Genomic DNA, 15543 nt, shown 5'->3' with positions numbered 1-15543 from the left:
TTATGTCTCAAAGATTAGCTGAGTCTATAAAAACGCTCGCTTGGGCCAGCCAACGAATCAGTTCTTAAACACTTGCTGTGCGTTAAATATTGAAAATAAATTGAATAATAAAGCAAACTAAAAACAAAATGTATCAACGACAAGCTTCCTTCGATAAGGTTGGTCAAGTGTGCAAAGTTCTGTGTTAAAGTTGAATCCAAACAAAATATTTAAATATAAATAATGCAAGCAGTAGCTTAGTTCAAAGTGCAAATAATTGAGTGTTTAATATATAACTAAATGCAAATTCTAAAGGACATTGCAATAAAAATGAGTATTTGATGATAATATTTTTATTTTAAATTTATTATGCTTCTTATTTTGGTTTATTGCTGTTGATAGAAAACCCCAGTTTTATAACTTTTTTTATGAGATCACGTCGTATTCTATTTAATAGACTGATACTGATAAGAACTATACTTATACTTAGTACAAATACTAAGTTAGCTGTCATGCATTTGCGGATCTTCTATTGCGTTTGATAGCCAATTTTTATCGAGTCTAAAAAAGAAAGAAAATGAGGAATATAATGCCATAAAATATATGAGATTAATGCTGCATTTCATATTAAAAATATATATATATATATATAAGCTAAGTAAATTCTAATTGAAGCACATAAGTCAACAAGTTTAGGAGGCTGTGACCCTGTTTACAATTGCAATGGAAATTTGTGGTTTGGTTTGGCTTAAGTTGAGTCTTGATGACCTTTGTAAGTTGAGCTGTCAGGGGCTTTAAAGTTAGCCACAAGTCGCGGCGCACAAGCCTCAGACGCACGTATCTGTTTACAGCAGATCGTGTCTATATATAGTATATAACTTGCTTGATTGATGTGCTATGAACTATTTGCTAATTGATAAGCCCAGACCGTATACTAAATATTGTTATTGTTTATTGTTGATTTAGCCCACGCGCATTGAGGACTCGGCGTATATAGCGGAGGGCGTGGACATGCAGGAGGCGCGCAATACTTGCCTGCTCTTCTCGCCCAAGGACTCGTCGCTGGCTAGTGGCGCCTTGGCCAATACTTTGGCCATCTTTAAGCAGCATGACATCAATCTGGTGCACATTGAATCGCGCTCGTCGCTGCGTGTGCCTGGCTATGAGTTCTTTGTGGAGTGCGACGGCAAGTCGGGAGCACTGGGACGCGCCATTGAGGATTTGAAGGCGCAGTGCAGCTATTTCAACATTATTTCGCGTGATTATAAGGATAATGCCACTGCTGTGCCTTGGTTTCCACGGCGTATACGTGATCTGGATCGCTTTGCCAATCAGATCTTGAGCTACGGCTCCGAGCTGGACTCTGATCATCCCGGCTTCACCGATCCCGAGTATCGCAAGCGTCGCAAGTACTTTGCCGACATTGCCTACAACTATAAGCACGGCGAGACGCTGCCGCATGTGGATTACACCAAGGAGGAGATCGAAACCTGGGGCATCATCTTTCGCAATCTGACCAAGCTCTACAAGACGCACGCCTGCCGTGAATACAATCACGTCTTTCCGCTGCTGGTGGATAACTGCGGCTTCCGCGAGGACAACATACCACAGCTGGAGGATGTGTCCAACTTCCTAAGAGATTGCACAGGCTTCACTTTGCGTCCTGTCGCCGGCTTGCTCAGCTCTCGCGACTTTCTCGCTGGCCTGGCCTTCAGAGTGTTCCACTCCACACAGTACATTAGGCATCCCAGCAAGCCCATGTACACGCCCGAGCCAGATGTCTGCCACGAGCTGTTGGGCCATGTGCCGCTCTTTGCCGATCCAGCGTTTGCGCAGTTCAGTCAGGAGATTGGCTTGGCCTCGCTGGGCGCACCCGATGACTACATCGAGAAGTTATCCACGGTGGGTACACTGACTAAAGCAAAATATATATTTTAATTAATTGCTTGCTGCTTAGATCTTTTGGTTTACTGTGGAGTACGGTGTGTGCCGTCAGGAGGGCGAACTCAAAGCCTTTGGCGCCGGCCTGTTGAGCTCATACGGTGAGCTGGAGTACTGCTTGACCGACAAGCCGCAGCTGAAGGACTTTGAGCCAGAGGTCACCGGTGTTACCAAATATCCCATTACACAGTTCCAGCCGCTCTACTATGTGGCCGACAGCTTTGAAAGCGCCAAGGAGAAGACCATGTAAGCTATCAATTGATTTTCACACCTAAAACTTATTAAACTTTTGCCTTGTTTAGCAAATTTGCCAACTCCATACCACGCCCATTTGGTGTGCGCTATAATGCGTATACGCAGAGTGTGGAAGTGCTGGACTCGAAGCCGCAGATTTCGAATCTAATGAACAACATCAACTCAGAGTTTCAAATACTGCAGAATGCCATTGTCAAGTTGCGTGTTTAAACGGACGTTTATTTCAGTTAAATGAATTCAATTTGCAGTAGCCTTAAGCGCAGCTCTTTTTAATATACCTAACTTACAATATAAATATATATCTATGATATTTTGAACGTTGTTTTTATTGTTGGTTTTTGTTTCACTGTATTTCTGTATTCATGTGTATTTATTTTGATTTACTTAGCTCTCTAGCATACGAACAGCTTATACATAGTTATATACAATCAGTTTTTAAATACATGTTAAATATTTAAAAGTGTTAAGTCACAATTTTAAAGTATAGGTATGTACAGTTTGCTTAGAACTATGAAGTTTACTTATTTGAGTTGAGTTTTTAATAATAATAATAATACACTAGTTTACAGCCAGAGCTCTTTATATATTTTCTTTTGCAAAAGTTGCATTTACAATAATTAAAGAGCGAACAATTGTTATAAGTGCATAAACAAAGCTGCTTGTAAATAAAAATATTGTAATTATTATTCTGACAGCAGCTACACTACGTCTTCACTTGCCGGCAGTCCGCACGCTACTGAACTGCAAGTGAGCTCGCTTGCTGTCTTACCTCTCAGCCTCTCACACATGTGAGCTTCGCTGCTTCGCTGCTCTTCGCTAGCGAGTGCAGCGCTGCTCGCGCTCGATCGCTCGTGGTCGTTCGTTCATTTGGAGCTGCACGCTGCTGCGACTGCACGAGAGCGTCGTCATTTTGTTGCTGAGAGAGCGCACAATGTGCATCGTTCGATTGGCCATGAGACAATAATATAAGATAGCGGATTGCGCTCTTCGTTTTGAGTGTTTCTGGCTTCAGTCGCTCTCGCTCTCGCCGTATACAAAACGAAAAGAGCGAGAGCGAAGAAGATGCATAAGGAACCCAAGAGCACAAACCGTTAGCTTATATTATTCTGTCATGCGCTTGGGTTGGTGTATGAAACTGTCTTCAAGCTTATCAGAACATTTGATTTAAGAACAATTGTTATCACAGCATAGAAGCTACGTGCCAGCGAACATGTTTTTATTACATTAAACATTAAATAAACTGTATCTTTATAAAGTTTAATTTAGTCGCTGATATAGCTTCATACTTTTGCTTTCAATTTCTTTAGCAAAACATTTAAAAAGCTCTGCAGTTTTATTTGTAAACTAGTGCAAGCAAACAAGGCGCAGTCTTAAAATTAAAAACAAATTAAAATTAAAGTGCTTGTTACAACTAAGAGATCCTTTGGCACTTAACTAAACAAAACATTGCTAATTGTTAACTAAGCTCAACCTAAACTTATTTACCATACTCAGTCTGTTTGCGAGCTACAACTAGTTAGATAGATTAGTTAGTTAGTTAGAGAGAGAGTGCTAGCTGCCTTATAATTCAATTGAGCTTTTTATATAATACAACATAAATAGGTAACGTTAGCTTCACTTTAAGGAATGCCAAATTGCTGTTAAAGCTGATCCTGATTGCTGCCCGAAGCGCTCGGTGAATTGAATAGATTCTGCGATTGCTCCTGTGACATTTGATATGGTAAGATTTCCAGCTCATTGGGCAGCTGCGATTGGCTTGGATTTTGATATGAATTGAAAAAGCTATTGGCTTGTTGCTGCTGCTGCTGCTGCTGTTGCTGCTGCTGTTGCAATTTGTTATCGTCGCTTTGGTTGGAGCCATCGTCGCTAATGCCCATGTGAAAGTTAAGCGAGGGACTTGACTGTGTAGCCATTTGCACATAAGATAATAAAGAATCCTCATTTGTGTTTTGTGGCACATTCGAATTGTTGTTGTTGTGGTTGTTATTGCTGTAACTTTGTGCTGCATTGTTGCTGTTGTTGTTGTTGCTGCTGTTGTGGTTATTGTTGTTGTTGTTGTTGCTGCTACCCAGCTGCTGTATTGAGGACTGTGTGCCCAACGCTTGCAACGGCGATAGATTGAGAAACGCGTCTATATCTTCTATATCCTCGCATGATAACATATTGCTGCTTTGCTGTTGGTGCTGGTGTTGCTGGTGGTGGTGCTGCTGCTGCTGCTGTTGTTGCTGCTGTTGTTGTTGCTGCTGCTGTTGTTGTTGCTGCTGCTGGTGCTGCTGCTGATTGTGCTGCTGCAGCTGATGAACCTGCTGATGTTGCTGGTTCTGCAGATGCTGCTGTTGCTGCATCATCATTTGCTGATCCTGCTGATTCAGCATTTGCTCCGAGTTCAGAGCAAAGCCATACTGATTGAACTGCGGCTCCACCGTATTGCTGTTGCTGCTAAAGTTATAATTGCGCGGCATATTGCCGGCGGCAGTAGTTGCCGATGCAAAGCCCATGGGCATTATGGGCTGAATGTACGTATAGCGCGCCAGCAGCAGCTGCTCCGAGACCATGCGCAGCTCGTCCTGCTGCTGGAAGATCAGTTTCTGCAGCTCGTCGTGCTTGCGTTGCAGCTGCTCCTGCAGCTGACTCTGCGTGGCCGTCATTACCACTGTGCCCGACATCAAATCCGTTTGGGGCGGATGCGCCTGCTGCGACGACTGTGCTGTGCTCACTTGGAACGGCGCCATCACTGGCTGCATGGGTATGGCAGCTAAATACTGTGGCGGCTCCAGGAAACTGGGTGCCTGTAGTAGCTGTGGACTGTAGTTGGGCACGGGAGGAAACTGGCAGGCATTGCTGGTGACGATTTGTGTGGGCGCCAGCGGCAGCATGGGCACTATTTTGGGCTGTGCCACAGTCTGTTGCAGCTGCTGCAGCTGCTGCTGATGCAGTTGCTGTTGATGCGACAGCTGCTGCTGTTGTGCATGTTGCTGCTGCTGCTGTTGCTGCTGCTGTTGCAGTTGCTGCTGCTGCTGTGCATGTTGCTGCTGCTGCTGCTGCTGCTGCTGCTGTTGATGCAGATGCGCTTGCGATTCACGATTGTGATGATGCTGGCGGGGACCTTGCTAAGTAAAGAAAACAAAGCAAAGAGTTAGTTGCATTGCCTATCAAATCAAATGATGATTGCTCACCGAGCTGACGTGCGTCATGAGTGATTGGCGGCTGGTCACCGAGTCTGCGGAGAGGGACGTGGAGTCGGATTCGTTGCCGCGATTGTTGTTGAAGAAGTAGCATTTACGCTTGGCCTTGGGCGAGATGCCGGTGGAACTAATGTTGCCATAACTGGAGGCGGGTCGTGAGCTCTTTAGCGTATTATTTATGCAGCTGCTGGAGGCAGGCGCTGCCACGCCAGTCGACCACATGGGCGAGGAGTCCACAGTGGGTGAGTTGGGCACGGTGGCAGCAGTAGCAGCAGCAGCAGCGGCGGCAGCAGCAGCGGTGGCAGCAGCAGAAGCGGCGGCAGCCTCATTGCTCAGATTGGCAAGACTTTGGCCCAGCAGCGTGCTGTCCAGTTGATGCGAGTTGGACAGCTCAAAGTCACGCAGCGTAGTCGTTGCCGAGACGCATTTGCTGCTATTGGAGGTAGTATTGAGCGACTGTTTGCTGCTGTCCTGACGCCGCTCCTTTTGATTCTGGCGTATGACCTCGGCATAGCTGACAACCTTGTGATTGCAGACCACATAGTCCGGCTTGGAGTTGAACTGGTGATAGCTCACATAGTAGTCCGTCTGCAGCCAAATCCACTGCTGACCCTTGGTGAGAAAGCGATAATAGCAGGACTTGCCCTCGCCCGTCTGACGCACTGCAAAGTGTTGAAAGTCTCAATATGGAAACTGCAGCTTGCTGCATTTGCTTACATACATTCCTCATGGCAGGCCACAATGCTGTCCAGATCATCGAAGTGATAGTAGTCGTAGCCCGAGGTGCCCAGCACCTCGAAGGGCATGTAGCCTATAATGGGTGGTGCGCGATGATCTAGAAACAGAAACTTCCACTCCATGCTGTGCTTCGAGGTGAACTCATTGCTGGTGGGGTCGATGATGCTCATTTCTCTGATCAGCTGCGGCGTCTGTATGCGTCCGGTGCCCACAAACACCAGACGCTTGTCCACCTCCACTTTGGGGTTCAGCTGAAAGATGCGCGGCAAGCTGCTGCCACTCGAGCCGCTCGAACCGCCGCTGTCCCGCTCCATGGGCGTATGCGCATCGTTACCTACACAGAAGCAAAACAAAGTTATATTCAAAAGCCACAACTTGCTGTTTCGGTCTACCTACGAAAGTAACCCACAAATTTAATCAGCTCATAGCAATTCGCATCGACTTTCTCAATGCCGCCGCGCTTCAGATGCGTATAGAAGGTTATCTGATTGCTCGAACCGATGTCCGTTTGGCGTGGCTCTATCACAGGCGTGGGATTCAAGAATATGTTGAGCAGCGCCTCATGGTCCATTTCGTAGACCAGATCATAGATGCTCATGCTGCACAGCTCGTGCTAAAGAGAAGAAGTCAGCACAACTTAAACTTTAAACTTAACGCAGTTTAACTTACCGGCAAGTAGCCCAACTGCGAGGTAATACTTTCCGACGCATAGAATATGGAACCCATGCAGCTAAACACAATCATAAAGCCATCCAGGGACTCCAGCATCAAATGCGTAAACTCATCGTTCGTTAGAAATGCGGGCTTCCAGTCTTGTTGTATCTCAAACACCTTCGAGCGATCCGTAGCCTCTGTTGAGCAACAAAGCCAATTAGCTATGCAATCAATTTAGCAGTTAACAGTTTTACCATTGTGATTCTTGAGAAAGGCAATTGTTGATTTGAGCACCGTGGACTTGTCCATTTTGCGATTGGAGGTGGATATCAAAGCGCTGAGATCATTCACCAGCGAATTGAATTGATCGCGACGCTTCTTCTCGCTAAGATTGCGTGACTTTCTGCAAAGAAGACTGCAAAATGTACCAAGCACAACGGGCAGGTCATAAAACGTGTACACAGATAGTTCAAAATATTACAGCTAATAATAAAAAATTACATAAACAACCCTCACGCACACATACAGCACAGTCTGCTCACCTGTGGCACGCGTGTGCGTCTGTATGGACCTTTGTATCTTTTGTTTGGCGCTTATTAGCCAAATATAAACTCCATACGCGCTCACACCACACAGCGGGTAACAGTTAAGCAGCTGCATACAGTAGAGAGTACAGCGATTCGCTAGAACTCAATTCTTGGTAGGGTGGGGTTGGGATTGGGGCGTGGGTTTTATCGAAAATCTGTATGTTTTTTATTGTAACTCGTAACTCGATTGTCGCTTTGCATTAGATTGCGCTAGAACAAGCATATGTTGGACTACAAATTTATGCATTTGACATTTAGATGGTAAATGCTTGCTCTTGACAGTTCTACACATATATTTTTTATATAATGTATCATGTGTGTGGTGTGGGCTGCAAATGTCCTTGTGATTGGTTTCAGTTAAATTACAGGTAACAATAAGTGAAAGTAAAAGTAAAAGAATTAAAGCGTTTGCATAAATTTGCTTTCTATAAAATTCTTTCAAAAATGTTTATTTATCTTTATGCCTATATATAGTTATTTATTATTAAAGGCGCAGCTAGCCTTCTCTCTCCCTCAGACTCACTCTAACTTAGCTATTGCACTACTAATTTGATACACATATTTCGCAATGGCATTAATTAATAAGCAAAATAATAATTGTTATGTGCACAAATCACCAAAATCGTCAGTTTCATATTACAAGTTAATTAAATTAGCTGCATTGGATTACGTTGCTGCATTGATTGCTTTATTTTATTAACTTTTTTTCACACTCTCTGCTCTTTCTATTGCTTCAAGCTTTAAGTCTATAATTTTTATATAATTGTTGTTGTTGTCTCAACAAATATTCTCTTAAGAAAATGAGCTACAACCTTGAAATGTGTGTTCTGCTGCTGCTACATATCAATTTACTGTCAACGCCAGTATAGCTCATACCCTAAAACTATGCTGCAATATTGCCTATGTGTGTATGTGTGTGTGGGTTGGTGTGTTTGTGTGTGTGTGTGTGTGCGTCAACTCACCTTTTCGTGTCATCCTTGTCATCGCTCTCGTCGTCCATTTTCGCATCTATTCGATAATCCAGTTTCACGTCTTGTTGCTTTTGTGTTTTATTTTACAAAATGTTTGGCACAGCAACAACATAAAAATATTAAACACCAAGCCAACAACATATGTTTTTAGCTATCAAAAGTTATTCTTTTTGTTACATTTACATTTGGTCTAGGTAACATTTTCACGGCAGCTAATTACAATATGCAACAATATGTGCCACATTTTGCTGCCACACTGCATTCGTTAGAGTTAAAGCTTATAATTTAAACGAAACTTGTAGTTTATTTGCGTAGTTTTTGTTTGGCTGCAATACATAATAATTTGATTAATAGAAATGTCAATTTGCATTAAATCAAATGCTTTTACTTTAATATATGCAGCATTGGCAGTTTATGTAAAATTGTTGCACTTTGGCTTATAAATTTAAAAGTTGAAACATTTTAAATTATGTTTTAACATTTTATTTCACAAATCTATTGACACTCATTTCAAATTTCTAACACTTAATCATTCAATTTTGTACTTTTAACTTACTTACTATATGAATGATATTGTTTGCTAAATATTATTTAAGAAACTCTTAATATCATTAACAAATATTGCAAATTTCACTTTCTTCACCAATTGTCTTTGGCACGTCAGTCGCAGATTTATTTGACATTTGTTTTATAATAAATTGAACTGCGTAGCGCGGCGCGTTCCGTCAGCAACAAGTGCAGTTGAGTTTCTGCGATAGCTATGCGCTATCTGAATTCTATTCAGCTCACGCACACACACACACACAGACAGAATAAGGTTTGTATTGTGCTGCAATTATGTAACGGCAGTCGACCCACGACATTGAGCTGCGCATGCGCCTGTGACGCTGACTGTGGGCCCAGACCCAATTGCCAATTTGCCGCATTGACTGGGGCGCCAATGCGAATGCAGGACGATTGCACTTTTGCAACCCCTAAATGTATGCTACGTACGTTGCAAGTTGCCAACAACAGCAGCAGCAGCGGCAGCAGGCGAAATGCCATAACAACCAGAGCAGCCTGAGCAGCTTTACCAGCTGAAAAGCATGTGAATGGGTGGGTGGACATGTGGGTGGGTGGCTGGTTACTTGTTAGAGTGTGAGTGCGTGCGTAGCAGCTGCGAGCCAATTGTATTGCTGCCGCTGCTGCTGCTGCTGGTGCTGCTATGTGCCCCATGCTTTTGCGTATTTATAGCACACACACGCATGCATTGCATAATACATAATACACACAGCTTGCCATATGTGTCTAGTGGAGTAAATAGCTGCCACACAATTGATTTTTAACTTGCCATTTAATTGGCAACTGCATTTACCATTTGACTTGTGCCCCGGCTATACTTTTAACAGAACAATCGCTTGCTTAATTGCCAAACGCAGGGCTTCACCTTAAAAAGTTTTCGCTCTTTCTCTCAAGCCAAAAACTTTAGCGCTAAGAAAATGTCAAAGAAAATTGTTACACTTGTTGTTTTCATTTCAAGCCTGGCAAATGCAAAACTTGCATTGCTTACGCTTGTTTTGCCTTCACAAAACATTTTCAGTAGAACTTTAATTAAAAATATATTTTCAAGAGAGTCAAAAGCAGCTTAAAAACACATACGCGCCATTTGAAATCACCATAGATGCCAATACACTGACAAAAATGCTGCTTAAAATGTTTTAGCAACTGAGCAGAGCTAAATTCCAAGCAATTAATATATGTTTTTTTAAGTGTATGCATGTTTGAGCTTTATAATTAATCCGTTTAGCCGTTTGTCCAGTTCCAGGCAGCAAGTGAAGCATTTAACGAGTCATAATTTCCCACATGTATTCACAGTTCACAGATACAGCTACAGATTTTAAATACACATCAAAGCCAAATGCCGACTGCTAGCCAAGTCCCAAACCACAACACGCCCGGACCCCAGACCCCAACCCCAAGCCCAACCACTAACAATTGCAGGTTGTCTCTTGGCCAAGTGTTGCTGGTTAACCGTAAGTAGCTGTTGCTTTGCTATTTGTATTTGTTGCTAGACTTGGCTTTAAAAAGTAGCTACTGATAATTGCCAACAACTTGTTTAATAGCTCATGTTGCAATTACTGCGGTCACCAAATTAACTGACTCTTGAGCTCCAAGAGCAGTGCGAGTGTATAAGAAAGAGCGTAATGTTACACAACGCTAATAACAGTTAGAAGTTAGCTCAAGTCAGTATAAAATATTATTAGCTTTAAATACTATTCAATTATTGCACATAAACTAATTACTTCAAGAAAAGTTACATTGCATTGTCTTTGCAAAGCAAACAAACGCATAATTTTTAAAGCAATAACAACAAGAACAACTACAGCAGCCAGGCTCCAAGCTGTACTTTATTAGAATGCACACACAAAAGAGAAAACAAAAAGTGTCTTCGCTTTACGCGGCTGAAAAAATACGAAAGGATGCTCGCACAAAAGAGAGCTTGAAAAATGCGCCGCCAACTTATCGCACATTGCATCTCCTTTAGTCTATTGCGCGCTCGCTTACACTTCAAGTGCAAGGCGCAATTTATATAAGAAGTTTTTAGTATGCGAGCGGCTTTGACGCGAAGTGGGCGTGTGCGTGAGTGTGAATAAAAAATACAAGTGCGGCAATTATCATCAATATTATTTTTATTGAAGTTTAATGTTGTGCAGTCGTGTTGGGCAGCAATTTCTAATCAAGTTCAAGTGATCAATAAAGTCAAAGCAGCAATAATAATCCCGCAGCATTGCAAAGGAGTGCGCTTATAGTTTTTTCTTCTATTCTTATTCCTTTTCTTTCTTCGCTGCCGACTGCGGCTTCAGTTGTCAAGCGCGCTCGCTCGCACTTTAGGTGCCAAGGCCTAAGTAAAATGAAATTCGGTAATGTGTACGCTCTCGTTCTCTCGTTTTCTTAGTGTATAAGTGACTTTAATAGAGAGTGGGCCTATGCGTGAGTAAATACAAGTGCGCAATTAACATTAATAGTGTTTTATAATTGTTTTTTATTGTGCACGCGTAATAAGCCTCAAGCTCTAATAATAATCAAGTGATCAATAAAGTGAAAGCAGCATGCAATATAAATATTAATGCCGCAGCATTGCAAAAAAGTGCGCTTATATTTTGTTCTTATATTCTTATTCCTTTTCTTCTCTGCCGTCGGCAGCATTAGTGTTGCGCGCTCGCTTGCACTCTAGGAGCCAAGCCTAAGCAAAATTAAATTCGGTAAAGTGTTTGCTCCCGCTCTCTCGTTTTCTTAGTAGTATAAGTGAATTTAGCTGTGCGTGCGTGTAGAAGCAAATTAATAAATTTTAATTGTGTGTTAATATGTAAATCAATGCAAGTGCAGTGCTTAGTTAGTGTTTATACATTTAATACTATAGTAAACGTACTATAGTTTAAGTATTAAAAGTGTTTTAAAGTAGTACAAGCTAATTTTTTTTAAGTGCGCTTTACTTTTGTTTTCTTTGTGCTTGCTCCTTGCTGCTGCGCGCCATCTTTGCTTTTTTTTTTTTGCTTTGTGTTTCGTGTTAAAGGGTATTGTATTTAAATTAATAAAGTTAATAATTTGTTTTGAGTGCGAATGAAAAAGTGCAAATTAAAGGGTGCGTAACATATAACGCCAAATCAAACATTACTCTTGCTAACGTATGTAAGTATACAATTTAATTAATGCATGCTAAGCAATAGTTGGTAGTTTCATATGATATTCCATTCTAATCTTTTACTTTTGCCAATGCATGTAATCAAAATTAAATACGCGCTACATTGTATGCGTTCTTGGCATTGATAAACAATTTTTTTATTATTCGCTATGCGGAAGGCAAAGGCTCAAAAGCCGGTTGCCAAGTTTACTCAACTCAAAGATCGTTGACTGACCTACTCATGGGCGCAATCGCTCTCGCTCTCGCTCTCTACCTCTCCCACGCTCTCTCGCAGTGCGCGCTCTAGCAGTTGCGCTCCCTCTCTCTCTTGCTTTTGACTAACGTCATTTGATTGCATTTTTAAAGCTTCGCTCTGTGCGCATATTATCGCACACTATGTGTGTGTTTGTGTGTGCTCTCTGTTTGATTTCTTTGTCAGTGAACTTGAGCTTTTGCTAGCAGCGCTAATTGCATTGCGATTACAGCATAGCGCAACTGTATGCGTTTTTAACAGTGTGTGTGTGTGTGTGTTTGCTTAGTATGTGATAATACCTCAAACAGCTTTTTTGCTCTGTTCCGCCTTTTTCGTAAAGCGTTGTTTGTAATATTTTTTGTCTTGGTCGCACTCGCATCATTTCTTTTTTTCGTCTCGTCTGAGCCATTGGCTCGTCTTCTGTCTCTCTTTCTCTCACAGTGTTAAACTTGACTTAATTAAATTTATCACTATTATTTAGACTTTGCATTTTATTTATTTTTATTTTTATCTTTTGTCAGTTGCATGTCATTCATTGATTTATTTTGCGGCTTTTTCTAGCTTTCTATGGATTTTCGCGTCCAGTGCCGCTTTTGTTGACTCATATGCTGTTTTAAAACTTTTTTAATATATGCCGTTCACTAATGTCTAATTTCCATTAATTGAGCGGCATTTCCAAACTTATGATTGACTTGATGCTAAATTTAATCGCATACTATACATAATAAATGACTCTGTACTTTTCTAATTATAAACACTTGATGCACAACTTCGATCAATCTTTGAATATCTTAACCTTGAATATTTGACTGAGAGTTTATATTCAAAAACAGTTTAAATTGAATAAGCATTTAATTAATTTAATCTATTTTTCAGTATTGCTTTGGAGTTCATGCGTTAAAAGAAGCAAAGTAAGTGTAAGTACCTAATAATTTATTTGTTAAACCTATAACTATGCAAAGATTATTCTAAATTTAATAGTTATATTTGAAAATTGTAACAAAATGTCTATAACGAAGCTACAGCACTCTGGCAATTTGTTTTTATTATTATTGCTGTTATTTATAAAATTTCAAGTTGTCAATTGAATTGCTTTAATGTTGGCTTTTAAATGTCTGGCGCATGATCACTACAGACAGATACACACACACACACACACACACACACAAAAACACACACAGACAACACACAATTGCACAGCAGTCCGCCAGCCACACGCGCACTCATACCAATGCACAAAGTGCAATTCACACACACACTTAACTCGACTCAAACGCTGACGATGACGTTTCAAAAAAGAGACGAACAAAATATGAAAGACGCTGCTTAAATGCAAACACGACTTTGACACTGAAAATAGTTTTCTATGCTGCTCTCGACGCTCTTTCTAATTCTCTCGCTCAACAAAAAAAAAAAAAAAACAATTGCTAATAGTATAATATTACACAAAACAGTTGAACATTTGGCGTTTGTTTTAGCTTTTGCCGCGCTCTTTTTAATGCAAAATTTAGCTGGCGCTCCTCTTGCGATAATTTTTGGTTGAATGCACTTTTGATTAGTTCACATATTGTTAAATACGCTTTGCTAAGCATTTTGCAATAGAATTTGTTATCATTATAAATTACTTAATAAGAAACTTGCATTTGTTTGATGTTAATTGTTGGCATTTAGATAAACACTTTAGCTTTCAATTCAATTTGAAAAACATGTAATTCTTTTATTTATTTATTTTATTTGTTTGCTTACTTTTTTACAACACAATTATTTTTTGCACTTATGTAAGCTTCACTTTAATTTTTCTGCATACGTTTTCATTCAATTGTTAAAACTTGTTAAAACCTGTTGTAAATATTTTGCATTTTGGCATATTCAGCATTAAGCACAAACATTTTTTATCCAAAATTTAGCAGCAAGCGAGTAGCACAGATAATTGAGAGCAGGAAAGCGCGTCATTTAGCGATCGTATTACAACAACAAAACAAATACAAAAGGCTGCTCGTTAGAATAGTCTAGTGGTAGTTTTAGAGAAATGTGGATAAGCTTATTGGCGATTTTCCGTTTGATACTCGCTTCAAAATTTCTATATAGTCGTAGCTCGGGGGCTATAGTTAGACGACGCTCGTTGTCGCTGCGCGTGTCAATGTAAAACTGAGCAAAACGAACACTATAAAAAGCCCCAAAAGCAAGCACCCTAAAGCCAGGAAAAGAGACAGAGCGAGAGAGAGAGAGAGAGAGAGAGAAATGCGCATGAAATGTAAGCGCAAAATGCACTCAGTTCTAGTGCAAGTATTTATTGCAGCTCGCCGGCTTGCATACGGTTCGTATACGCGATACGCGCGCATTCTCAGCACAATTTACCTGACACTCGAGTACACAACGGGTGAGCGAGATTATTTAATATTACGTAGCAGACAATTGAGTGCGCTCAACATTTAGTTCTCACTCATTGTCAGTAGAAGTTAAAGAAATCTTGGAATTGATGCGCTATCTGCAACGATCACAACTTGCCACTCATTTATAAATTGAGTTGCATTTAAACACAAGCAGCATGTCTAATAATCAAGCTTAGAGTTTTACCAAAAATCTGCAAATTATTTAAAGAGTTTTTGAATTTAATTAACAAATTTCCACATATTTGTTGTTGCGTATTTTATATTATATTCTATTTATACTTAATAAATTAACTTAAGCATTGTTAATTCTTATTTCGATTGATTTACTTCAAAATCATTTCAAATTGTTGCCCAACTCTAAACGCACTATACAAATTTCGTATTTATCATATGCTGACGTAACTGCGGCGTATTCGAAATTTACATATCGCTTATATTGTTGCTGTTCTTAGAAAAGTGCGCAAAGTTGTAAAGTTTTTAGTTTTTTTCAAATGCATTTTTTATGCAACAACAACACACACAGGATATATTGAAATTGTATATAGTACAGTGGCCGACTATCTGGGGCTAAATGTTAAATATTTATAAGCAAACTGAACTCGCAGCTTAGCAAAAACATTTTAATGCTTAAGAGTTTCGTATCATTGAACTCAGCAACACAGTCGAAGGCTGAATAATATAAGAAATATTTGCGGTTTGCAAATGTAAAAGTTAAATTTTGATATGTAACGAATTTTTGTAGCGACACTTCGCACACAAGCGTCAGAAAGGAATTGCTGTCGAAGATCCTTTTAGTTCTGATTATTTTTCAACTTACTTGTGAAATAGTTTTGGTTTTATCTTGGAGCATCCAATTTTAATGTAAACTTATTGAAATGTTGAATTTATTTTATTTAAATTAAATTTTTATTTAAATATTTGTTTTC

At 40.3% G+C, this 15543-nt stretch overlaps 2 protein-coding genes across 3 annotated transcripts; one reads left to right on the top strand and one right to left on the bottom strand.

Moving 5' to 3' along the window:
• The first annotated feature begins 71 nt into the window (after positions 1–71).
• On the top strand, positions 72–2491 carry LOC108598395 (protein henna). The gene is made up of 4 exons (XM_017985015.2): positions 72–158; positions 946–1881; positions 1937–2166; positions 2223–2491. Exons 1-4 carry the CDS (start codon positions 129–131, stop codon positions 2383–2385), a joined length of 1359 nt encoding a protein of 452 aa, XP_017840504.1. The 5' UTR covers positions 72–128; the 3' UTR covers positions 2386–2491.
• Positions 2492–3504: 1013 nt separating this feature from the next.
• Positions 3505–14346, bottom strand: LOC108599827 (circadian locomoter output cycles protein kaput). Of its 2 annotated transcripts, none has more exons than XM_017986932.2 (8): positions 14112–14346; positions 8302–8636; positions 7007–7167; positions 6768–6949; positions 6495–6711; positions 6082–6432; positions 5352–6022; positions 3505–5285 (listed from the first exon to the last, which is right to left on the bottom strand). In XM_017986932.2, exons 2-8 carry the CDS (start codon positions 8337–8339, stop codon positions 3816–3818), a joined length of 3090 nt encoding a protein of 1029 aa, XP_017842421.1. In that variant the 5' UTR covers positions 8340–8636; positions 14112–14346; the 3' UTR covers positions 3505–3815. The 2 variants fall into 2 exon arrangements, with proteins under 2 accessions (XP_017842421.1, XP_017842423.1); XM_017986934.2 differs by having other exon boundaries at positions 7007–7155.
• Between the last annotated feature and the right edge of the window lie 1197 nt (positions 14347–15543).

The sequence above is a fragment of the Drosophila busckii genome, chromosome 3L, assembly GCF_011750605.1.
Source record: "Drosophila busckii strain San Diego stock center, stock number 13000-0081.31 chromosome 3L, ASM1175060v1, whole genome shotgun sequence".
Lineage (NCBI taxonomy): Eukaryota > Metazoa > Arthropoda > Insecta > Diptera > Drosophilidae > Drosophila > Drosophila busckii.
The sequence above is the reverse complement of the archived record's forward strand: the minus strand, read 5'-3'. Positions and strand labels throughout refer to the sequence as shown.